This window comes from Pagrus major, chromosome 7, assembly GCF_040436345.1.
Source record: "Pagrus major chromosome 7, Pma_NU_1.0".
In the NCBI taxonomy this organism is placed as follows: domain Eukaryota; kingdom Metazoa; phylum Chordata; class Actinopteri; order Spariformes; family Sparidae; genus Pagrus; species Pagrus major.
Genome location: NC_133221.1, coordinates 13586980 through 13609435, shown reverse-complemented (window position 1 = coordinate 13609435; position 22456 = coordinate 13586980). Strand labels below are relative to the sequence as shown.

At 43.8% G+C, this 22456-nt stretch overlaps 1 protein-coding gene across 1 annotated transcript in view; it reads right to left on the bottom strand.

Moving 5' to 3' along the window:
• nkain4 (sodium/potassium transporting ATPase interacting 4) overlaps positions 1 to 21654 on the bottom strand; it is a 51896-nt gene extending 30242 nt beyond the window's left edge. Inside the window, exons 1-3 of the mRNA XM_073470621.1 lie at positions 21469 to 21654; positions 2419 to 2556; positions 1045 to 1125 (exon numbers count right to left, since the gene is read on the bottom strand). Coding sequence (XP_073326722.1) covers positions 1045 to 1125; positions 2419 to 2556; positions 21469 to 21522 — 273 coding nt within the window. The 5' untranslated portion in view covers positions 21523 to 21654. The remainder of the gene's footprint in view (positions 1 to 1044; positions 1126 to 2418; positions 2557 to 21468) is intronic.
• Between the last annotated feature and the right edge of the window lie 802 nt (positions 21655 to 22456).

The window sequence follows — 22456 nt, the reverse complement described above, 5'->3', positions numbered from 1 at the left end:
AGTGTTACACTGTCAACCACTGGACCAATCCGCCGGCTGATTTATGTGTTGTGTATGCGACGACGTAACGGCGACGCCATGATTCCGGTGGTAAAGCCAGACTTATTTTCACTAAATGTAAGAGAAGAGGTGTTCGGGATGATCAATAGCTGTGTGTCCATCTAATTGTTAAGCGGATTTCGAAGCAACCTTTTAAAATTTAGGGGGAAAAAAGGAAAAAGTGAATAAAAATTCAAATAAATTTGGCAAGTTTTGTCAAAAGATGGTGGTATAGGCTGTGTTAGGGGCTTTAATAAACAGAGTAGTAGAAATACAAATTGCAAACCAGAAACAGAAACTTGGAATGGGAAAGACGCCGACACCTTTTCTTCCACCTTCTTCCTCATCTTCCATTATGTGCATAAATTCTTTATCGAAAGCCATTTTTTGCGAAATTGAGGTAGATTTTTCAAATTTTGATGTTTCCATCAACCTTTTTCAATGCGATATTCTAAAATGTGCATACATATATGTTGAGCTACTGTCACAGTCACCCACCACAAGATTTAAATTCACCTGTGTGAATGTAGAAGTTATTCAATTTCAAAGCTCTAGCGTGAAATAAGTTATGAAACAGGTTAAAGGAAAAAATCTATCTCATATTTCTTGGCAAAAGCATTTAAAAATGTAAATACCCTAAATATATTTCAGTGTACTGAATAGGTTTACAAGAGAAATTGTGCTCTTAACCCATGTTTGTCTTTAGGCTTTTAACAGAACCTGTCAGCCAATCAGTAACAGGTATTTTCTATGGCCTTGGTATCAGTGTATGTCAGCTAGCGTGAGGTCTCAACATGCCTAAAAAGACAATTCCAGTGTAGGCGGCGCAATTCTAGGACACACCAAAATAAATCTGGAATCACTCCCTCACCAGCCTGCAACCATGACCTAAGACGGAGAGGAAGATTAATCACGGTACTGATAAAGCCACCCGACTTGGCTGACGGATGCATGATGGAACATTTGGGGGGGAAAAAAAGCAGACTGAAATTTCGAAAGTCTCACCTTGGACAGCCCTCCTACGTCCAGGTAGAAACAGATGATGAAGACGTTCCAGGCCACCCACAGAGCAGCCCATACCGTATACTGGAGGGCAGAGACACAGACAGATTAGCTCCATAGAAACCAGATGAATTGAACAGAACAGGATATGACAGATACTGGAGAAAATGGCAGGTGGGATGAATGAGCTCCTGAGTAAAGAAAGGTCAGTGTACAGTGACCTCACTCCCCCACTCACTCCAACACACACACGTATTCTCACATATAGATGCATTAAAACACATATAGAGACCATACACACACACACACACACACACACACACACACACACACTAACACACACACACACACACAAACACACACACACACACACACACATATTTGTATGTGAGACCTCACTCTATTTTTTAAAGGTGCCGGTAAGTTCAGCAAGTCTATTTGAGCCCCGAGGGAGCTGCAGTTTTTTAAACAGCTGAGGCTGAATTAAGTTCATGACTTCGACCGTTTAGAAAAAATTGTACATTCAGACAGCCAACTGTTGACAGACACAGAGTGGTATCCACTGACAGAGAGAGAGAGTCATCGCTGTGAACGTTGTGAAATCCTCTGACTCACGGTGAACTGAGCATCAGAGGAAGAGCAGAGGGCACCTTCGTAAAAACATACATGTTGATTCATGAAACCGCTTAGCTTGCTCTCTCTCATTTTCCACTTGACAGAGGACAATAGCTCCACTTTCCTCTCCTCCCTTCACTTCCTCTGTTTCTTCATCTTATCCTGTTTGGCTCCGATTTATCCTTCAACATCTCCCCCATCTCTCTTTATTTACTCTCTTTGCCTCTGTCTCTTTGTCGCTCCCCCAATCTTTTCATGTCATTAACATCGCCATCTGTGCTTCTGCTACTGCTGCTCAAAATAGGCTTTTAATGCCTTAGATGAACATTATGGCTTGAAATAAAACCTGAAGTGCATAAAAGAACATTTATGGAGCTTCACAGTGCTTTCTAACAAAAGGCCTCGTGCAGCACATGCTTTACACTGCGTTACAAAGAATGACCTTCTCTGTCCAGAAACTCAACGCCGAGTATAAATCTGATGAGCTCCTTAGTCCCCCACTCCGACACCCCCCAACCCCTTTAATTAGCTCTAATTACCATGGGATTAGAGTGATTTAAGGGTGTCACACAATGCACAAGAGAGCGCAGCACACTTTGCAATTAGAGAGGAAAGGCAACAACATGTCCGATCAGATGCACTGGCAGAGGACTAATGCAAAGTGATGTGACACTGCTTAACAAAAAGCGTGAGGAATAGGATTATGTGGCAGACTGTACTGGGTTTCACACGCACAACTAGTCTTCAGTTGTGTTTACTCACCACCACGATGTAGCGCGGCCGGTACTGGATAGTGCCAAAGAGGCCGAGGATGACGATGATGATGTGGAAGAAGTTGGCAAGGATTGGGGCCCACTGGTAACCCAGGAAGTCAAAGACCTGTCTTTCTAAAGCCAACACCTAAAGGGCGAGAGACAAAAAAGAAAAGAAAGAGACAGATATTATCAAGTTGACATTCTCTGTAAACAAACTGCTTCTCCTGCTGTGACGATGAACTGCGAGTTTGCCAAACCTGCACAGTCCACGAAACAACCGTTAGTAAAATGGCAGCCGACATACACAAACTGGCAACTTCATGTACTGCTCGTTTACTGGAGACAATATCATTTCACCTCACAGCCACTGGCCGACAATCCTACACTGAGCCAGTCGACATGAACAGCTTGAGTGTTCAGACTCCGACTGTGGGAGCGCCCAGAGGTGAAGACTGGAGGTTTTATAAAATAAACAATGACAGATTTATCGATTCAACCCCTGCTGAGCTAAAGAGGAGCTCAGCATTTCCAACCTTCCTGCCAATGGCCTCCAGGAACAAGAATGGTACGGGAACCTTTATGGGAGGCGAATGCCTTCCTTAATAATACCACTGCAGTGAGCTTAGGTGCTCATAAAACTATGTGCTCACAGCCGACCTGCAAACATGCACATGCACAAGCAAAGTTAAACCCTCTACAATGAACAGCATTGGGAGGGTTACTTTAATAATGTATTCTGATACAGTTACTAATTACCTGTTAAAAAATTGAGTCAGTAACCTAATCCAAGTATTGCAACATTAATGTAACGTAACTTGATTATTTTCTGTTACTTTTTGATTACTTTGTTACCAAAAATTCAAGTAAAAACAAAAGAGTAGTTATAACTTGCACCATATTTTGCACAATTTATATTGTTTTTTGTTGTTTTCTGCTTTGAAGACAAAATAATGGCGACATTCCAAACCAGTGAAAGCATTTTTCTTCGCTGGAGGCCATAATAATGAATTGGCAGCTCTAAGATTACTTGTGGTTTCACTTGAGACCAGAGTGGTTTTGAGACACTTTTGAAGTGTTGTAAAATGTGCTTGTTCAAGGCAGGATATTGTTCTTCATGTTAAAATGTATTTTTAATCTGGGCTGCCAACTTCTCAATATATTTTGGAGTGAGATTCGGTGAAGTTGGTGCATTTTAGAGTAGAGAGCATTCTGTGATATGACCCACCGCAGAGCTGGGAGTCAAGATAATCATGTCAAGTCAATAATCTCAGTCGATAATGAATACGTTTGGTTGGTCAGCGTACCTGCCAACATCATAGTCTAAATCGAGAGACCAAACCTACTCTTATTGGAAATCCCGAGAGCGTCCCCGTTACCACAGTAACCAACTGTAAATCCTTCCCGCCTGCACTGTGGTGCAGAGGAGAGGGAAAGACGCTGCTGCCAGAAGAGCCGCTGACTCTTGTCTGTCTGTGCGCTGTCAGTCAAAGAACTTTTAGGCAAGTCTTGCCACTTGGCAGCCATCTTGTCAACGCCCCAGGGCAGTTATTTTAGCTAAGTAGACCAGGCCCCTATCTAAATGAATGGTTAAAGAGCAACAACTCCACTATCAATAATGTATAAAATCACCAGTCAAATCTGAGAAAAACCCCCCACTTATAAAGTTTGGTGACTTTGCCCCAAAATTAGCTTTGAAACTCTTTGAAGCGTTATCAGTTATAAATTTGGTTTCGCTGTGAGAAAATTGGATGTGTGGTGTTGTAGCATGTAAAAGTGTTGGCAGCCCTGTTAAATACTGTAATCCTGATAATAATCCCCATTTTAACAAAACGTATGAGTAATCTGATTAAATCTTTTTTTATGTAGCTTTAACAGGATCGCCTTGTTTTATACTAATCACGTGACGCCATTCCATGTATTCCCTCATTTCCAAGCCTGACAAGGAATAGAGGAATTCCACCGTTTTCCCCATACAGCCTCGCCCCTTTCCACTCCTACGTTTACGACCGTTTCAGGCCAATATTTTTTACATAAAGATTCATTCATGATGTCCTGTCTAGTTGCTCCCTTCCTTCTACCTGAGCTCTTTGTATGCAGCATTTTGTGCAACAGCAAAAAAACCCAAAACAAAGCAATTTTAGTCTTTAAGACTGTGAGTTCCTATTTGCATCAACTCAATTAGCATGCCATTTGGTGGAAAATACAGCGGAGGGGGGTTGGTGGGGGGGTGCATGCAAACCATTTAATTAGAATTCCATTGCCAATCCAATCCCATTCCATTCCCAGTGTGTAAGTGTGTGTTTGTGTGTCTCAAGCAACGATGTGTCTCGTTGTGTGTCGACATGTCATTTCCAGCCAAGCGCTTGAAGATGGATGAGGGAGGGAGGAATCTCGTCTCTGCTGCAGTGATAGGAACGCACCAGCGAGCACATTCAGGCAAACACACACACACACACACACACACACACACACACACACACACACACACACACACACACACACACACACACTCGTTACACAGCCTTGGCTGCTCTTCTTAATGTAATGGAAATGTTACCAGCAACCCAATGAGACATTGTGACAGGCAGGGGAGGGAGATGATCAAATACTGAGTGATAATTAAAAACGAGCACTCCTTCGCATAGAGGGCGAGGGCAATAACTCCACAGACAGGCTGTGAAGTGACAGAGGGTGAGGTGAGTGAACTGCGACCTCTATCAAGCAATATCATACCAAAGTCAGGACGGAGCTCAAAGATAAAGCCTTCACTCATGTGGTAGGATAACAGATAATGGCTGGGAAACTAAATTGAGACGGATGGGGTGAATATTACGAATAAATGATAATAAAAAAAAAACTATAAAAAACAAACAAACAGATAAATGGAGAGATGAGAGGAAACGCAAGGAAAATCACAAACAACACATACTGATGTAGACTGACTGAACTCCCTCCCTCGTAATGACCTCTGTCTATCCCCTGGATAAAAGTGCTGAAGGAAATGAATAAAGTCAGGAGAGTCGTACATCTTCTGGTCAGCTCTGGGTCATGGTTAGAGCTCAATAAAACCCATGCAGGAGGACGTCAGCGAAGATGAGGTGCAGCTAGGCTGCATTTCAATTGGCTCTGGAGCTTACAGGACTGACCCCTTTGAACTGACAATATGTGTGGAGTTATTTATCAGCTTTGGCTTTTTAGAAGCATGCCTGGACAAACAGCAGAGATGATTCCTCTGCATTTTATGAAGATATAAGACGTAACGCGTAATGCTAATGAGAATCAAGCTCCATGTCCTGACATGTCGAATCCAAAGAAGGACAAACGTGTGAGGGAGGCAATTTTGCACCTGATCAATAACATTAATGAGCACATTTTCAGCTGATTAGATGGACGTTGTTATTAGATAGGCAACCATCTGGGACCCCAACACATAAAGACACCTATAGACCTAAAGCTGCAAATGTGCAATGACGTTTTTATCCACATTAAGCAGAGCAGATTTAAAAAGATGAGCAAGAAACAAACTGCATAACTAATGAAGGAAGCCCAAAGCTGCCAGTGTGCTTTATCGAAACTGCTTATCAGATGGTCAACTAAATACAGCAATCACTGTCATTATACGTGAGTACAGCTGACTGCCATACTATGGCTGTATTCCAAGAGGGACTGTCTGAAAATGTGCACCATTATGTGCACCACGCTGGAACATTGTCACTGGCGTCTATACTTATTTCTACTGTTCCCTGTTTTCTGGCATGTTCGTGACTTTAAATAAGAGAACCGAAAGACAAACCCATGGGCAATGCCAATCAGAGTCAATCATTTATTCAGCGGTTTTCCTTTGTCCATTTGTCAAGCCAAAGTCTAACATTGTCCTTAAATTGTAGCATCCTGCACACAATAACAGATAGAAGACAGGGTACATTGGTGTTCTCATGTTGAAGATAGTGGAGCTGAGCTCCCAGAATGTCCCCCCACTAATCCTGGTGATAAAAAGAGAGATCCAAAGACTGCAAAATCTGTTAAAGAGCTTTTATTCTATTTGGCTGGATGAATGCAAATCGCCTCAAGGTCTTATCTGGGTGTACTTGGTGCTTAAATAAGGAATTCATTTTAATTTGTGCGGAAGCTCATTTATATCTTTTCTCTACCAAATCAGCAAAATAAATTTTGATTAAAGTATTGAAGTTAACTGTAAAATAGCGTTGGCATGAATGTTAACTGTGTTTGGGGCTGTTTTTTATTCAAAAAAGGGGGTTAGTGTGGTTAAATTTTACCTATATTTTGACCTTTGTAATCTCTGATGTAAAGCATATGAACTGTACAATGTGCTCCTTTCAACCAGATGTGAGTTTTCCCACACATACAGTACCATTACACATCCTATTGTTTACAGCAGATCTTGTGCAAGTTCAGCATGACTGTTAAGATAACTTGTTTCATGTTAGCATACAGGAAGCCTGATGTAGGCCATTGTGATCTAAATCAGTTTGTACTCAACATAGGAACAGCAGACCAAATGTCCAGTAAAGATAACCGACTGCACCATGTTATGCAAGTCAGCAAGATTCTCTTCTGTGGAAAAACTCTGTGAAATTCTCATTGAGATGAGTCATTAACGTACGTATATGTCTGATTCTGGGAAGCAGAAGAAGTCTTTCGAAAGGTCAAAACGCTGTGGAACTGGGTCCTTTCTCACCTAACTAACAACAGTTAGTTACAATTTTGAGTTTGTCGCGACAACTTTAAAATCTTTGGCTCTATCATCTGTCTTCTGTCTTCATCTGTCTTTTTGTCTACACGCTAAAGCTGCAACGACGGCTCGATTAAGGCAATAATTCTCAACTGTTTTGAGAACTGATTAGTCGTTCGAGTCATTTTTCAAGCAAAAATGTCCAACATTTCATTCCAGCTTCTTAACTGTGAGAATTTGCTGCTTTTCTTTGTCTTATATGAGAGTAATTGAGGAGTTTTTTGGGGTTTTGGACTGCTGACCTGACGAAAAGAAGCAATCTGAAGACGTCACTTTGGACATTTTATAGACTAAATGATTCATTGATTAACTGTGAAAATTAGCAGATTCATTTATAATGAAAATCATCTTTAGCTGCAGCCCTACTACACACTGCTCACACACTATGTCCTTTGGACACATGCATTCTACATGGATAGCTGAGCCAGTACAGAGCAATAGTCATGCTAATGAGCATGAGCCTTCATCCATCCAATGCACATACTTTAGATCCCTCGGTGTATTCATTACACACAGCCATGGACCCTTTCCCTGAAATATTTCCAGCAGTCATTGAATTAAAATAGTGTATAGGCATGAGGGGTGTGTGTGTGTGTGTGTGTCTGTGTGCGTGTGTGTGCGCGTGTATTCTCTCCTCTGAGATGCTGTAGTAAGCCTATCACGTTCACTCCTAACTCAATAATCCACCAAGATGACAACAATCAATCAAGGATGGAAAGGTCTGTGCTCACCCCTACATATATTCAGGCACGCATACACACACACACACACGCACACACACACAATCACACAAACCCATATGGCACAATTAGCCCACAATTCATAGGAAGCAGGTTACTGGAGAGTGGGGTACAATTTGATCAAAAGATACCAACGCTCTTCCAGTAAGAGTGAGCCGGCTACATAACGACCGTAAAAGCCTCCCACCGACCTCCTGCGAGCACAAATCACTCCCTCTAGGGTGACGGGATCTCTTAGTGTGTATTTTGGTTTTGGGTGTGTATATGTGGAGAAACATGTTGCCCACACATACCACTCCACCCACCATAAATAGTAACCAATTAGGGGGTGGATACGACAGCAGGATGCAACAAGCCCCTCTCTCACCTCCACCACTGCTAATCCTTTGTTTGCTCCCTCTATTCTCTACTCCTAGCTGTCAGAAACCATCAATTATTCTCTCCATCAACCATGTGATACCAGGTAATTAACGAGGATCGTAGACCTCAATCCTGCTGCTTTAGATGATGTTAACTTGCACTCTCTGAGTTTTCGAGAGGTGTGCCCGAGCAGAGCAATGAAGAACACACAAGTGGACACAACACTATGCTGCCTAATTTCCTCAACATCCCAAAAAATCAAAGACCCAAAAGATTACAAACATCGCCACTTTTATTCCGCATGCCCCGAAGAAGAGGAGAGCAAAGTGAGCTCCACATGAAAGAGTGACGAGAGGATCACAGTGAACGTGTCTGAGAGGGAGAAAACGTTTGATTCCCATCATTTGATAGCTAATTAAGATGAGCGGGTGTGCTCAAGATAAGTGAGTGAAATGCATGAAAAACAGTTTGCTTTGCCGAGGCATCCAGCAGGGTATTTAAAACAGGAAACACAACATGCGGCAGGGTGGCTCGGCAGTTGTTTGTGATTCATAAATCAACTGGAGTTGTCACAAGTTAGTGATGTGCGGTGGTCGGACACACCTCCGATGAGGTGTTAGGTGTGAAAGGGAGAGAGGACATGATGAGGCTCCCTCAGAGCGAAAGGACGGAGGTGACTGGTGAGCCTCTCATTTTCACCTTAGCCTCCGGATACTATAAATCACATCAGTGTTTCTCTTTTCTGTGTATGTCCTCTGTGAAATGTCCTCTGATAACATGTTACTGAATGTGTCATCAGGATCTTGGCTTTGAAAAGCAGGTCTGTGTGTGTGTGTGTCTGTGTGTGTGTGTGTGTGTGTGTGTGTGTGTGTGTGTGTGTCAGAGTCCATTCTGTATAACTTTAGGCTACATGAGTCAGTCGCCTCTATGTTCAAGTACTAACTCTGACTCACAGTCAGGCAGAAGGACGACACTGAGGTGTGGCAGGAGATGTGACGGGTGAAATACAGCGAGTTTCTGCTTCCTCGTTATCTTCTGTTTTTTTTCTTTTTTATCTCAATGGCTCGGCTAATGGGTTGTTTTTACTTAGTCATAAAAACGTGCATTAGCCAATGAGGCCGTGCCTGATAAAAGGATAAGATTCACACAGGCAATTTGTATGCAGTATCCAAATTACCAGTTCTGTTTCATATCAGATCGCACTCCAACTGGCAGACATGCTTTACTGCCTGCTGAGAGTCACTGGGACAGACAAACATGGCACATGATAAACAGACAAGCAGCCTCTGATTAATGGCTTGCCTCTTTTACTGGCTTTCTCTTCATATAGTTTTGACATTGAAAAGTTGTTTTGATTTCCCTTCCCAAATCTGGAAATGATCTAGTAGCAGCTGTAAGCCCTGCACATCAGTTGTTACGAATTTGGCTGTTGGGATCTCCCCAGTGGGACACAGCAGGAAAGAAAAAATATATCTGTATTTTTACACTTTCTTCTTTACATTTTTTCTTCTTCATCTCTTTCTTTCTTTTCTTGCTTGGTAAATATGCCTCAAGGCTCTATACAGAGTAGAAATCATAGTACTCTATAGAAACATTGAGGGTCAGGTTGATTTGGTTCTAATAAGCTGAGAACTGAGCTTGGTTCTGTGTCAGACAGGGTACAAATTATACATAATCTAATCAGGCCACTTTGGGTTTACTGTCATTGCTCTCAGCAGTGTGTGTCAATATGCCTAACTCCTCAGTGTACCCGAATGGATCCGAGCGCACAGTATCAGCTATGATCACGTGGTACATCATGATCACTACATGGGCAAATGTTTTAGGAAACTGGTAGCCAAAATGTAAAAGATTTGTCATTAAATCAAACTTGAATCTGTGAAGACCATGACACATAAGAAAGGGGCCACACCAAGAGACATACCAGTTAGCAGCCGAACCAGGAAAGATATCAGCCAATCAGGAGCAAGATTCACTACAGTTTCAACCAATTTGGTGCCAGACTTCTAATAAGCATGAAAGAAGAGGAAATCACGTTAATGCAAGGGATTACCAAGCAAGGTGAGGTTATTCACAGATTAGACATTAAACTTACATTTGTTTAAGTGCTCTGGTGGGCTGAGATGACAGTATCACACTGTACTGAGCTGTAAAAGAAGTTGGTGTCATGAAACCGTGTGCGTCTGCAGTAGAAGTATACTTTTGATTTGACTGGCGATTCTACACATGCAGTTTTTATGTCAGGGTGACCATTTAAAGTGAAGTTATGGCTCTCTCCCCATTCATTTAGATAGAGCCCTGGCCTTGTCAGCCCGAAATAACTTCCTAGGGGTGTTGCAAAGATGGCTGCCGAGTGGCAACACTTGCCTAAAAGGACTTTGGAAGACCTCTTAGATGTTTGTAACCTGTGGACAGAGGTCGCATGCATACACGGCTTCATTTTAAGGGGCCACGGGCCAAAAAGGTTGGAAACCACGGCTGTAACAATCACACAAAACTGGCCGCTTGTGCTTGGTTTTCTGAGTACAAAGAGCAGACAGAAGGTCTGTCTCAGCAGCATTTTAGTGAGTGAATAGTGAGTTACACACATACTCAGAGAACTTTTGTTCCTCTAAGTATTCTGAGAGAAATCAAAACAACTTATTTATTCAAAATCTGAATAAAGAGAAAGACAGACACAGAGTTGAGCTACGAATCAGAGGCTCGCAGGCTTATATATATCTAAACATATACTGTATGTATATATGTGTGTATATATATATATATATATAAATACACATATACATACAGTATATGTATATATATATATATATAAATGCCTTCTCTGCCCTGGCTTGTCTTTACTCTGTGACTCCCAGCAGGCAGTAAAGTACTTCTCAAAAACTTTCTCCAATCCAATTTTTCACCTCTCGCCTGGGTAAAGTCATTATACTCTGGTGCCTGCCTGGTCCTCGTGTAACTAATGGTGCCAATCTCAGTATGTGTGTGATGACGCCTGTGTGTGTGGCTTTCATAGGGTACATGGAGGGTTGGATAGATAGATAGCCTTTGGTGGTGCCTGGTCTAGCAGCACTGAGACAGGGATTAAGAGGTAGGGTGCCTTCATAAGCCACTTGCTTCTTCACTGTTTGAAATATGGACTGCACAGTGAAACACGGTGGCTTGTCCCTCTGTACTTCTCTAAGTACCACTTGTTTTAGGTACCGGTGCTAAACAGACACCGAGTGAAGTGCACACTGTCGCTCTGTTTAGAGACGACTAAAAGCCTGTGAATGAAAGGGCTCTTTATTTAAGATGAAATATGTTAAACTTCCAGTGCTCTTAGGGCTAATAACATGCTAATCTCTCAGTGCTATTGGGGACACACAACGCACAAATCCGTCCCACTGAAAGAAACATGATAAAAGCCACAGCTTTGAACTGAGTCTCCCTCTGGACACTGGCACTCTACTTTAAACTTTTGTGGTCTGTTGTGTTGCAATGTTCTCTCTGCTACTGCGGCTCATTTTAAGATTAAGCTTTTAAAGTCTTCTGGACTAACGACCGACTTTAGTTTAGTTTAGTTCAGCTGAATGAAGCTCTCCACTCTCTGTATCCTGCTCATGTCCGGACCGATTGAGAGTGCATGCCCTGTCTGATCCGTCTACTGGCCTTGTTAGTGGTTAAAGTTGTCCCACTCTAAGACACACTGATCTTCTTTCTTTCTCTCCATCTGGTTTCCTAATGAGAGTAAAGCTAGAATGCAGACGAATCAATACCTTGTACTGGTGAAAATTTGGCCCCTATATAAAACTGGGCTGTAGAAAGCCAGAGAAAACGGAGGAGAACTAGGCAGAATCAGCAGTGCCTAGTTTAGACAGTTTGATCGGAGTTTGGTGTGACACCCCTCACTGAATCCAAAAGAGATAGAGGCGACTCTCTCTCTTGATCCGACTATACAGCTGAAGCGTTTTGTGTCATTTGACCCATTTTTGCCAGCAAAAGAGTGGTGTTGGGGTTAACCTGGGTGCAGGCAACATGAAGAGAAGTTCACCATTTTTTGGTTGCATAAACCACCAACATTGTAGTGATGCAAAGGATTTAAAATGCTCATTAATAAATCAAAGTGAAGGAAGACGTCACAGCGGGACTAAGCCTGAGTGCTTGAAAACTTGGTTGAATTTAGCTCCTTAACTAGAAATGCAAATGCATGGGTGTTATATGGCATTACAGATTATGATTGCATATTTTTGATCTGCGAGTGGAAAAAAAAAGTCAATTTGGCTGAATTTCACCTAGCAGCTACTGCTTCGGGGTGCTTGTAGGGTGCATGTTGGTTCACTGTCATGACTTACCGGGACACTGGAATACAAGGGAGTCATTGTTAATGTTATTAGTAACACCTGTGCTTTACTTTATCCTCTATGACAAGCCAAAACATCTGCTGTGAAGAAGACCTGCAGGAATGAATATCAAAATCCTTGATGAGTGAAAGCTCAGAGGAAAGTCACTTTAAATTTTCAAACACTTATATTTCCATATATTTCATGTAAAATTAGATTAGATGAAATTTGAATATTCCCCTTCATACTGTTCTGGCATTACGTGTGTTCAAACATAAAGTAAATATAACTGCCTCTGCATATTAACTAGATCAATAAGTAAAGCTGTGATTGAGACTTGTTAACAGTGTTGATGACAGGATGAAGATCACAGAGGAGGATTACACTGTGTTAAACAGCAGTGCAATGAATTCCTAAAAAAAAGGGCCCATTAGGTCTTGTTTGTATGTTAGTAACAGCTAATCTTTAGCCAGAGGAAACTTAACATCTTTTGACAGTTAACCTGTCCCACGTCTGCCAGCGTCTGAACAGCTTTCATTCTCGATAACAGCAGCCTGCGCAAAATTGACTAGACACCATTTTAAGGATTTTAGCACAAAAATCAACAAGCTGACTTGACGATGAAGCAAGGTTCAGTGAGATATGACCCAAATTCATACACTGCGACAGCAAACATCCTTCCTCACATGGCTCAAAATCTCTTGTAAAACGCTTATCTCGCTCAGTCTCTCTTCCTCCCTTTATCGCTCTTCCTCCACTTTGCCGTCAGCCAACGTTTCCTTTCAAGTTTATCTGCAAAGGTGGCAGCAATGTTTGGATTATTAGAGGCTAATTTAGACTTTGCTGCATCAACTTGAAGAAGCAATGCAGCAGCACTGGGTTGTTGTGATTTCTGTCTCAACCCAAGGGATTAATGTCACTTGTGAGGTTTTGTCTCCTTTTCTTGTGCCTCCAAATTCGTTGTTTGTTGTGTGGGTGTCATATGGAAAATGAGAGCTGAGAGAGCAGACTGCACCGCACACAGATACTTTGATTCCTCAGAGGAGCTGACAGAAGAAAAGCAGGACAAGAATACAGCGCTGGATAAAACCCAAACACACCAACAATGGATAGGATGGTAGGGAAAGTGACGAAATGAGAGCAGCTTAAACCAGCCAATCCCGTCTCCCTTTCTGCCTCTCCATGTCCCAGATCTAACAAAAACTGTTTAGGTTTCGCCCCAATTAACAAGTAGGCAATTTAGCTGCGAAATTCTCATCAAGTATACGCAGTCAAGAACGGCAAACAGCTGTCAGCAGTCTGTACCCTCTGGCTCTACTTTCCATAATTGAGTCAGTAATGTTACTCTTTTCATCATAATACCATCGCTCCTAATCTTTCATCCACCAGTAGAGGAAGTTAGCGTGTGCATCTCTGCCGTCCAGCCATTTGATCACACAACACAATTAGAGCAAAAACATCCGTGAAGTCATCAGCCGCTTGTAAAACAAGGACCGAATGCCCAAAACAGTTGGGGGATTTGAGTGAGACGAATATGCTTTGCAGCCATTCAACTGAATGTGATCTGTCAAGATAGTCATCCCAGCTGTGGTGCTCCCAAAGCAATTTATTCGATGCCACACCATAACAAATGACACCGCCGAAACCGCTGGAATGGAAAGAGAGAAATGGGCTTGCAAATAGTTCTACTTTTATCTCCATTATAGCTTAATATTGCAGTGTCACTGAGGTGGAACACACACAGGCGCGCTCACGCAAGCCTCCGCATGGATGGGTTTATGCGCACACACTCACATTCGCCAGCCCAAGGTTTTTCACTATGACCACATAATTAATGGTCTGTTAAATTGAAGACATTAAAATGGCTAACAGTTGTAAAAGGGGCCACCGGGGACAAAGAGGAGATGTTTTTTCTCTCAAGAACACACATATTATTTTAAAAACCAACATGCACGGAGCAAGGGCAGTGACTCCAAACTCTGGGGAAGGTCGAGGAACAAGAGCAAGGTCAGCACCTCCTCTCAATTAGCATAAAATGTGTCTGGTTTAATCTCCGTTTAGCAAGCAAACCTCAGAAGAAAGCGTCAAATAAGCACATTTCAGCTAAAGCCGGTCCCAAACGAACAACTCTGCTGCTATCTGACTGGCTGCTATGTTGCAGTTTGGGCGGGGTTGGTTTTGTGGTGCAGTTAAAAGCTATACATGCAAGTAGAGCTATGTTTAGACTGACAGTTGTTCTGAGAGCAGGATGTGTACCGAGGACCCCGAGGTCTCTTCCCAGCACTCGTATCTCCCCAGCATGCTATATCAGATTTGCGTCATACACTCCCATGTCTCCTTTTGACAGGTTGGTTCTTATTTCCTGCAGGCTCTTCAGCATCTTATTGTATACATAAAGGTTTCTGTGGTAACAGTGCACCAGAGCGTGGTGGGTGGAAAACGAGAGAAGGGAAAAGGAAAGCTAAACATAGAGATCCCAGGTCTCTGGGGTCATGCTCATAATTGGCCCAGTGTGAGAGGTCGAACCACCACCCATCCCCCCTTTTCTCTCCACCTTCCTACGTGCATCTCCCCTCAACCTCCAGTGGCTCTGGCCCCGCTGATAAATCAGATGCTAATCAATAATTCAAACATATTCACATTCGAGGGGGGGGGTATGGGGAAGAAGATGGTTTGGGGGGTGAGAGAGAGAAGGAGATAACACAAAGCCTTGTTGTTTTTTAACAAAGGATACACGTTAGGGGCGGAGCATGAACACACATTACACATTCAAGCAGTGCTCCTCATCCCCGGGCACCCAGGTTGCATTCGGCTCTCAGGTGAGGTGACGACACACTGGAGAGAGCTCCAAAAGTCTGAAGTGTGAGTGTGAATTTATTACTCAGTCACCTTGCCTTGTGACCTACCACACATTTTCTCAAACACTGTACGGCTGTTGTTTAATCTACTCTTTTTGATGGGGCTGATACTTGCGGCTAAGGCCAAGTAGGACCTGTCAGGGTCCACTCCTCTGTGGATGAGTGCTGTTCAGGTGGAGCAATCAACACAGCCTGGGTCAAGACCACAATCAGCGCTGAACACCAGGGGTTCATTTGACAGCAAAAGCACAGCTCTCTCTCTCTCCAAACACACACAAAATCACCAACTGTACATAATTAGGGCGACCTTGAGTGGCCTTCAAAATTAAAAGGATAAGGGCCCAGAGACAATTTAAGACAGGATTAATTAAGGCCTTCCTTTCCAAAATCACATAAACTACTGGTTCTTCTTTGGTACTTGGTTTCTTTTCCACACACATGTGGTGGCTTGGCTTGCCTTGGTCTGACTTGGCACGTAAGCCCAGCGCAGCAATCCCCATTAAAACAGGGTCACACGCTTGAAGGTGCACTTTAAACTGATGATGCTCTTGTCGTCAGTGTTGCCAGATCCTGCGTGAGAGACGAGCAACCAAGTCTATGGAAACAAGCCCTAACCAAGCCTCTTTACCTAATGTGAGAGAGAATGAGGCCATTGATCAATGTCTTCTGTATGTACAGTGTCGATATGAATATGGCTGTATTCAGAGCAAATCCGGCGGTGCAGCGAAACACCGCAGAGTTGTGCGGCAGTGTAGGAGTGTCACTGTCTGTGTGATGCGTTGTGGACTTCCCCTCCATCAGTTTGCTGGAAGGAGAAGCTGATGTTGTGATGCTCCTAGCATGGTGGTCCTACTGGTTAAAAATAGTAGTGCACATCCAGGATGCGAGGCATATCATTAGGGTTTGTTTTAAAAAGGGGCGCAAGACCAAACCAAGTGATCACAAGTGAAACATAGTGTTGCACAGAAAATGTGACAAACTATGTTACAGTCCATCGTGGTTTCAGTCATGCTGGTTTGATTGCCAGCTTACGTGCTTGGTCATGTGATGCTGTTTGTTAAAACTTTTCCGCCGCAGCGGGCAGCATTTTGTTTGCCAGAACCCCCTGCGGTCATCACCGCCACACCCAAAACACACTACCCTCATTAAGATGAATGGGAAGACCTGCATTTTTGCTGAAACGCCGGATTTGGTGTGAATCCAGCCTGTCAGTGTCATCACAGAGGTAAGTCTAGGCTAAAACTTCATGGTGTTGATCAGTGCTTGCTGGCTTCCAGATAACTGACTGACTGACTAGGCTTATTGTAGTAGATTACACACACCACCACAGGTCCACATCCGCTGAATACAGTGATCATTTTGTATAGTCTATACAGTAATGGAGACAACCCCGAGCACTTACTGGTGCAGCTCCATTTAAACCTACTTTACAACGTAAGAAATTAACTAAGAAGCCAACGAGCATATTGCTGTTGGCATCTGTTGGCATTTGGCTAGTTTGTAGAGAGCCCATCTCTGTCTGACAATCTGTGTCTAACACACACACAGACACCAGATTTTCTATCTGCATGGGCAATTCAGATAGGGATGCTATCTTATTCTGATGCCATCTGTGCAAGCCAAAGCAAATAGTAAGAAAAAAAAAATGTGTTTTTGCTCACAATGATATGAATCAGAGTCCAGAGAGGTTTCATGATAACTTAATAGCTGGCCCAGAGAGGCGAAGACACACAGAAGGAAACTAAGAGATAAAAGAGCTGTGACCATCCACTCTATCCCCGCTGGCCTATCTCCTCCATCAACCTGGCAGTGCCAAGGAAATACAGTTCATTATCATTGATCACACCAGACTCCACACGCACACAGACACTAAAGAAGTTACACACACATGCACCCAACAAAACACCCACCAAAATAGATACCCTAAGCAGATGTTCCTAACATCTGTAACTGATGAAATTGAAATCTTCCTGCTCTTGCCAAGAACATCTTTCATATAACAGGTTTTGATATATCACCTCTCCTCAGAAACTGGCAACACAGACCATGATTATACAGTGGCAGTAACTTTCACACCCAAGTCTGCTGGCCTGATAGAATACAGTGTTTTATTTCGATGCAGGATGCCCCAATTACAGCTGTGCGATGCATTAATATTAAAGCTATGGGCCAAGACCTCGTGTTTGTACGTGTCTGTCAGCACACATGTAGATTGGTGAGTTGGGGGAAGAGACATCTAGCATCTCTGAGCTAATGAATAATCAACAGGAAATTTGAATGTTAGCACTTCCATAAAGTTAGCAGTGGAAGCGGTGAAGAAAAAAAAAAAACCTCAATCTAAATCCTTTGTATCGTGTGGGAGATGATGTGATGCCTGCCAAGGGATAATGTCATGCCTTTAGAGATAACACTCTTCAGGAGGATGCTCTCTCAGGCTTCTCAGCTAAAACTTTTCTTGGAAGCACTTTGGTTGAACCCATTCTTCTCCTCTGAAGCCTTCACTACAAAGTTAGTATATTCTCTAGCTATGCCATCAAAAGAATGGAGGAAAAGTGGGCAGTGTGATGCAAGATATGACACACATACACACTCGCATAGCGCTTGTGGGTAGTCTGACAGTAGTTTTTAAGGGTGTGGATGAAGTATATCTTGCAGATTTCTGCCACCTCTGTGGATCACTTCACTGAAAGCCGTTTTCCTGCAACAAATGAAGCCAGTTACTGTGACAAAATGGACCCCTTTTTCTTCTCCTTGCTTGTGATCAAACAAAACCCCGTCCAGCGCTTTCCTGCATTTCTGTCATCTTGTCAGAGGCCCACAAAGCTGCACTTCCTCCCTTCATACAAAGGCTGTAATCTTTGCCCAACACGAGGCCTACTAACCTATAACTCACAGTTCAAAATGCGCAGCTGCGTCTGTGGGTGTGTCTGAGTGTGGCATGAAATAGTGTCTGTGTCGCGGCCAGGTCGCATCCGTCAGTGCTGCCAGTGCAGTTATGGCCAGGCATTTTCAGGGTCAATGTTCAGATCCGAGCTCATTACCCTTGTTCAGTGTGATTATGTGTCTGTGTCTGCCCTTTTCCCGGCAAACCACCATGACCGACGAAGAGGCCTCCTTCATCAATCACCCAGCGTCCGCGGAGCCGCATTAACCGTCAGCCCCATTCAGAACAACGTCCCTCCTCATGGCCGGTCTCTGACATTAGCAATATGTCTGGACCGGGTCCCACATCTGACCAATCGAAACGCGTCCACGGCAGGTCAGCTTTAGGTCAACACCTCAACAACAAGCAACCCGTTGAGACAAAAACGAGCTTGCCTGTGTCTCGGAGTACAAACAAATCATTAGACAGACGGGGCTTCCTGCCAACGCTTGCCATTCTCTGGGGCTGATCGGGGTTCTGACAACGATCCAGCCCTACTGTCTGGAATAGTTAGGCTGCAGAGGGAAGAGGGAACAGAGGCGTTTCGATCAATACAGGCTCATTATCTGTTGCCTTCTGTCCCAGAGAGATGAGTCCCACCGCTCGGCCTGTTGATGAGGAAAGCGCACCACAATTCAATTAGGGGATGGCCGAGATGCCAAAAGAGGTTTGATCAAAGCACTCTGCCTGGCTAATTAGCACACACAGCGGTTCACAAGGGCTATTTTTACATCTGAGGAGCAGAGTATGTTGTTTTGTTAATGGTAGTTTTACCCTGTAATGGACTGGGAATAACCTGGCTCATTGTCAATGCATAGGTTTCAGCCAGGGGAGCGCAGGGGCCCCTTGTGCTGTTCCACACACGCGCACATGTATATTCATGCAAACACGCACACACAGGCGCACATAGACACACGCCCGCAGACTACAACCTGATGACCTTCTCGAAAGGTCATCCAGGGTTTAATGCAACCCCTCTTTGCAGGTTAAACTCATCAGAAGTGTGCAGGTGTGCATGTGTGTGAGTGTGTGTTTCTGCAGACAGGAAGTGTCAGGTCGTCCAGGAATAGCGCCGGGGGAAAATAAAGCTGTTTCCAGGAGTCTTCAGGGACTTTTTAGGCAGCACGCTGACAGCTTTATAAACCTCTTAATAAATGGTCGACCTCCTTCTCTCTAATGAGGCAGACAGGTCCGAAGTCTGGGAAGGGAAAACAGGTGTGTCCCTCAAGGTTCATAGCGCTCTGCGCTTGTGTTCGTGTGTGTCACAAATACTCACACTGTGACAAGTAACATCGAGTCAGACCCAATTTTACTACTCGCATAGACACAAGCACAGTATCTACTGTTGCGTGTCCCCTTTTTCTCACTATCTAATGAATTTCAATACCTGAAACCTGACACACACAGGCGGTCCCCACAAATAAATGGGCAAAGGGCAGCAGGATACTAAGGCTTAAGGCGTTAGGGAGTCATTCACATGACAGCGAGAAATAACCGCAACAAACGCTTGTCTTCAAGCACTTTTCTGGCCTCCCGACCAAAGCACTTAACAACACTTGTCACACTCAACCATTCACACGCACATTCATACGCTGATGCCAGAGGCTGGCATGCAAGGTGCCGACCTGCTCGTCAGGAGCGATTCAGGGCTTCTTAAAACAAAGAAGCCCCATGATATTTCTTTGCTCAGCCACTCACACACACACAGGAACAGCCATCAGGAGCAATTTGGGGTTCAGCATCTTGCCCAAGGACACTTCGACACGCAGCTGGAAATCAAATAAGCGACCCTCTGGTTAGTGAGCGACCTGTTTGACCTCCTGAACCACTCTTGAGACACAACTTACGCAGTTGCCAGAAACCTGTGACTCTGAAGGAGATGTTGGCTTCGAGGGAATAACAACTTTATCACATGGTAAAGCGGGTGTCATTACTTGGTAAGCTGTACGAAACTTATTTTTCAACACAGTTATGACTGACTGCCACTTTCCATCATACACTTTCCTTTTTTTTTCATGTGCCATTTTTCTTTGTTTCCAGATCCCCTCATGCATGATACAATACATCACAACTTTCCCATTTGGCTCTTTGTCTGGAGAAGATTTTTATTGCTCCCTTAGCTGTTAAAAGTGGCATTTACTCGGGGGGCTTATGGTGTGAGCAAGCTCGGTTAATACCACCATAAATAACCTTGTCACACCCTGTCAAGTAAACTCCACTCAGGGATGGTGGCACAGGCAGGCTGGCCTGTGAGTCAATGGGAAGCATCATGTGAGACTGCACGGCTATCATCAGTAAAAATGTCAAGATCACTGATCAGAAACTGAGATGCGCCCAACCAGCAACGAGTCTCTGCTTCCGCCGGGTTTTGTGGATCAACGCTTGCCGTGATGGTTCGAGTTCTCGATGAGCAAATTCCTCAAAACTTGAGATGAGAGGAGAAACGTCTGTATCAGCAGACGTCTTGGATGTTTTGGATCACAGGGCAGCTGCAACTCTGGACATTAACCTGAACACATTACTGATGTCTCGCACAGAGCTACACCGGGTGTATTTGAGAATATATTGGTTCACATTTACAATATTCAAAAGAACAAATTCATAATTTATTGATGCACTTTCATCATGCATCACACAGCATGTGGTCACCCCAATGCTGTCCATCACTGTGCCGCTATACTTGAGGGTGTTGGTGTTCAAATGAGCTGAGAGAACAATATTTTCTGTCACAGCAGTGGATTTCCATATGGATCAGGTAAAAAAAAATTAAAAATTAAAAACACTACTTACACAAAAAACAAAATATCAATCGAGAGGTTTCAGTATCAACACAATGGAAGAGAGTGTAAACGATGAAAACATGGAGACTTGTTTGTGCATCAGGTAAGTTACAGTGAGTTACAGAACTTTTAGCATGCAGGGTACTGATATTTCCACAACATATCCTGTTTTCAGGTTTCAACATGTGACACAACAGAACACAGGCTGCTGCCCCGTCAAAACAGACACCTGATTGAAATGAACTGAGATAAAAGTCTTTTTCTCGCGCAGCTGAAACTTGTACAAACAACAAGTAGAAAAAGAAATATAGGTCAACTCACCAGCTGTAAAGTGCAAATAAAGATGAGAGTGCATCGTCCGCTGCAGCAGCCCATTGTGTCAGCGGGGAGAACGTGACTCTGAGCCGGTTGGGAAAGGACTTGAGGGGTGGGGAGGGGGGATCAACGTGCCGACCAGACTCAGTCCTGATCCGAGCACCGGCGTCCCATTCTCCTCTTGCGCTCCGGTGTCTCTCCTCTGAGCCCAAAAACACACGCGGCAGGATCGCCCCGGCTGCTGCTGCTCTCGGTCTGTTGTGTCTGCCTGCGCTCCAGCCGTCCGGTCGCACTTGAGGTGACTGACTGACTGACTGACTGACTGACTGGGTGGGTGGTTGCGAGCCGGTGTGTAAAAGGAGGAGGAGGAGGAGGAGGAGGAGGAGGAGGGAGTGGTGCTGCTGCTGCTGGTGGTGGTGGGGTAGTCAACCGAGAGGGGACTGGGATGTGGCTGGCTGAGGGCGTAAACTGGTCGGAGCTGTGTGCAGACGAGGATGCGCGCAGAAATATTTCAATATGCGTTCAATTTATTGCCATGGTGACCGAATGCAATTAAAGCAAGCCAATTAAAACGGCCTAATAGCAATTAGAAAGACAGAGAACGTGAAAAAAAAGGCAATTTCGCCTGTTTATTTGAGGGGAAACGTTACAAATTCACACTGGTGTTTGTAAACTAACATCTCTTTTGGACATTGTGAGCTTGTGTTCAGGGGCCACCGGGTTAAAGAAGCTGCCGTCGCTGTGCTGACGCTGCTGCCTCTGGTGGAGAACAGGCGCCATCTTGTGTCCATATGGTGAAGCTACACTTTAACGCGCTGCACCGCACATTAGTATACAGGCACATTATTCAAAATGGAAGCCAAATTTCTTCTCAGTTATGTGATTCCCCCCCCCCCAAAATGTTGCACTAAGTCAAACGTCTCCTCCCGCGTTGAACAAGGCGGTGTGAGTGATTTTACAGTTCATGGTTAAAATATTATATACAAGGGGCACT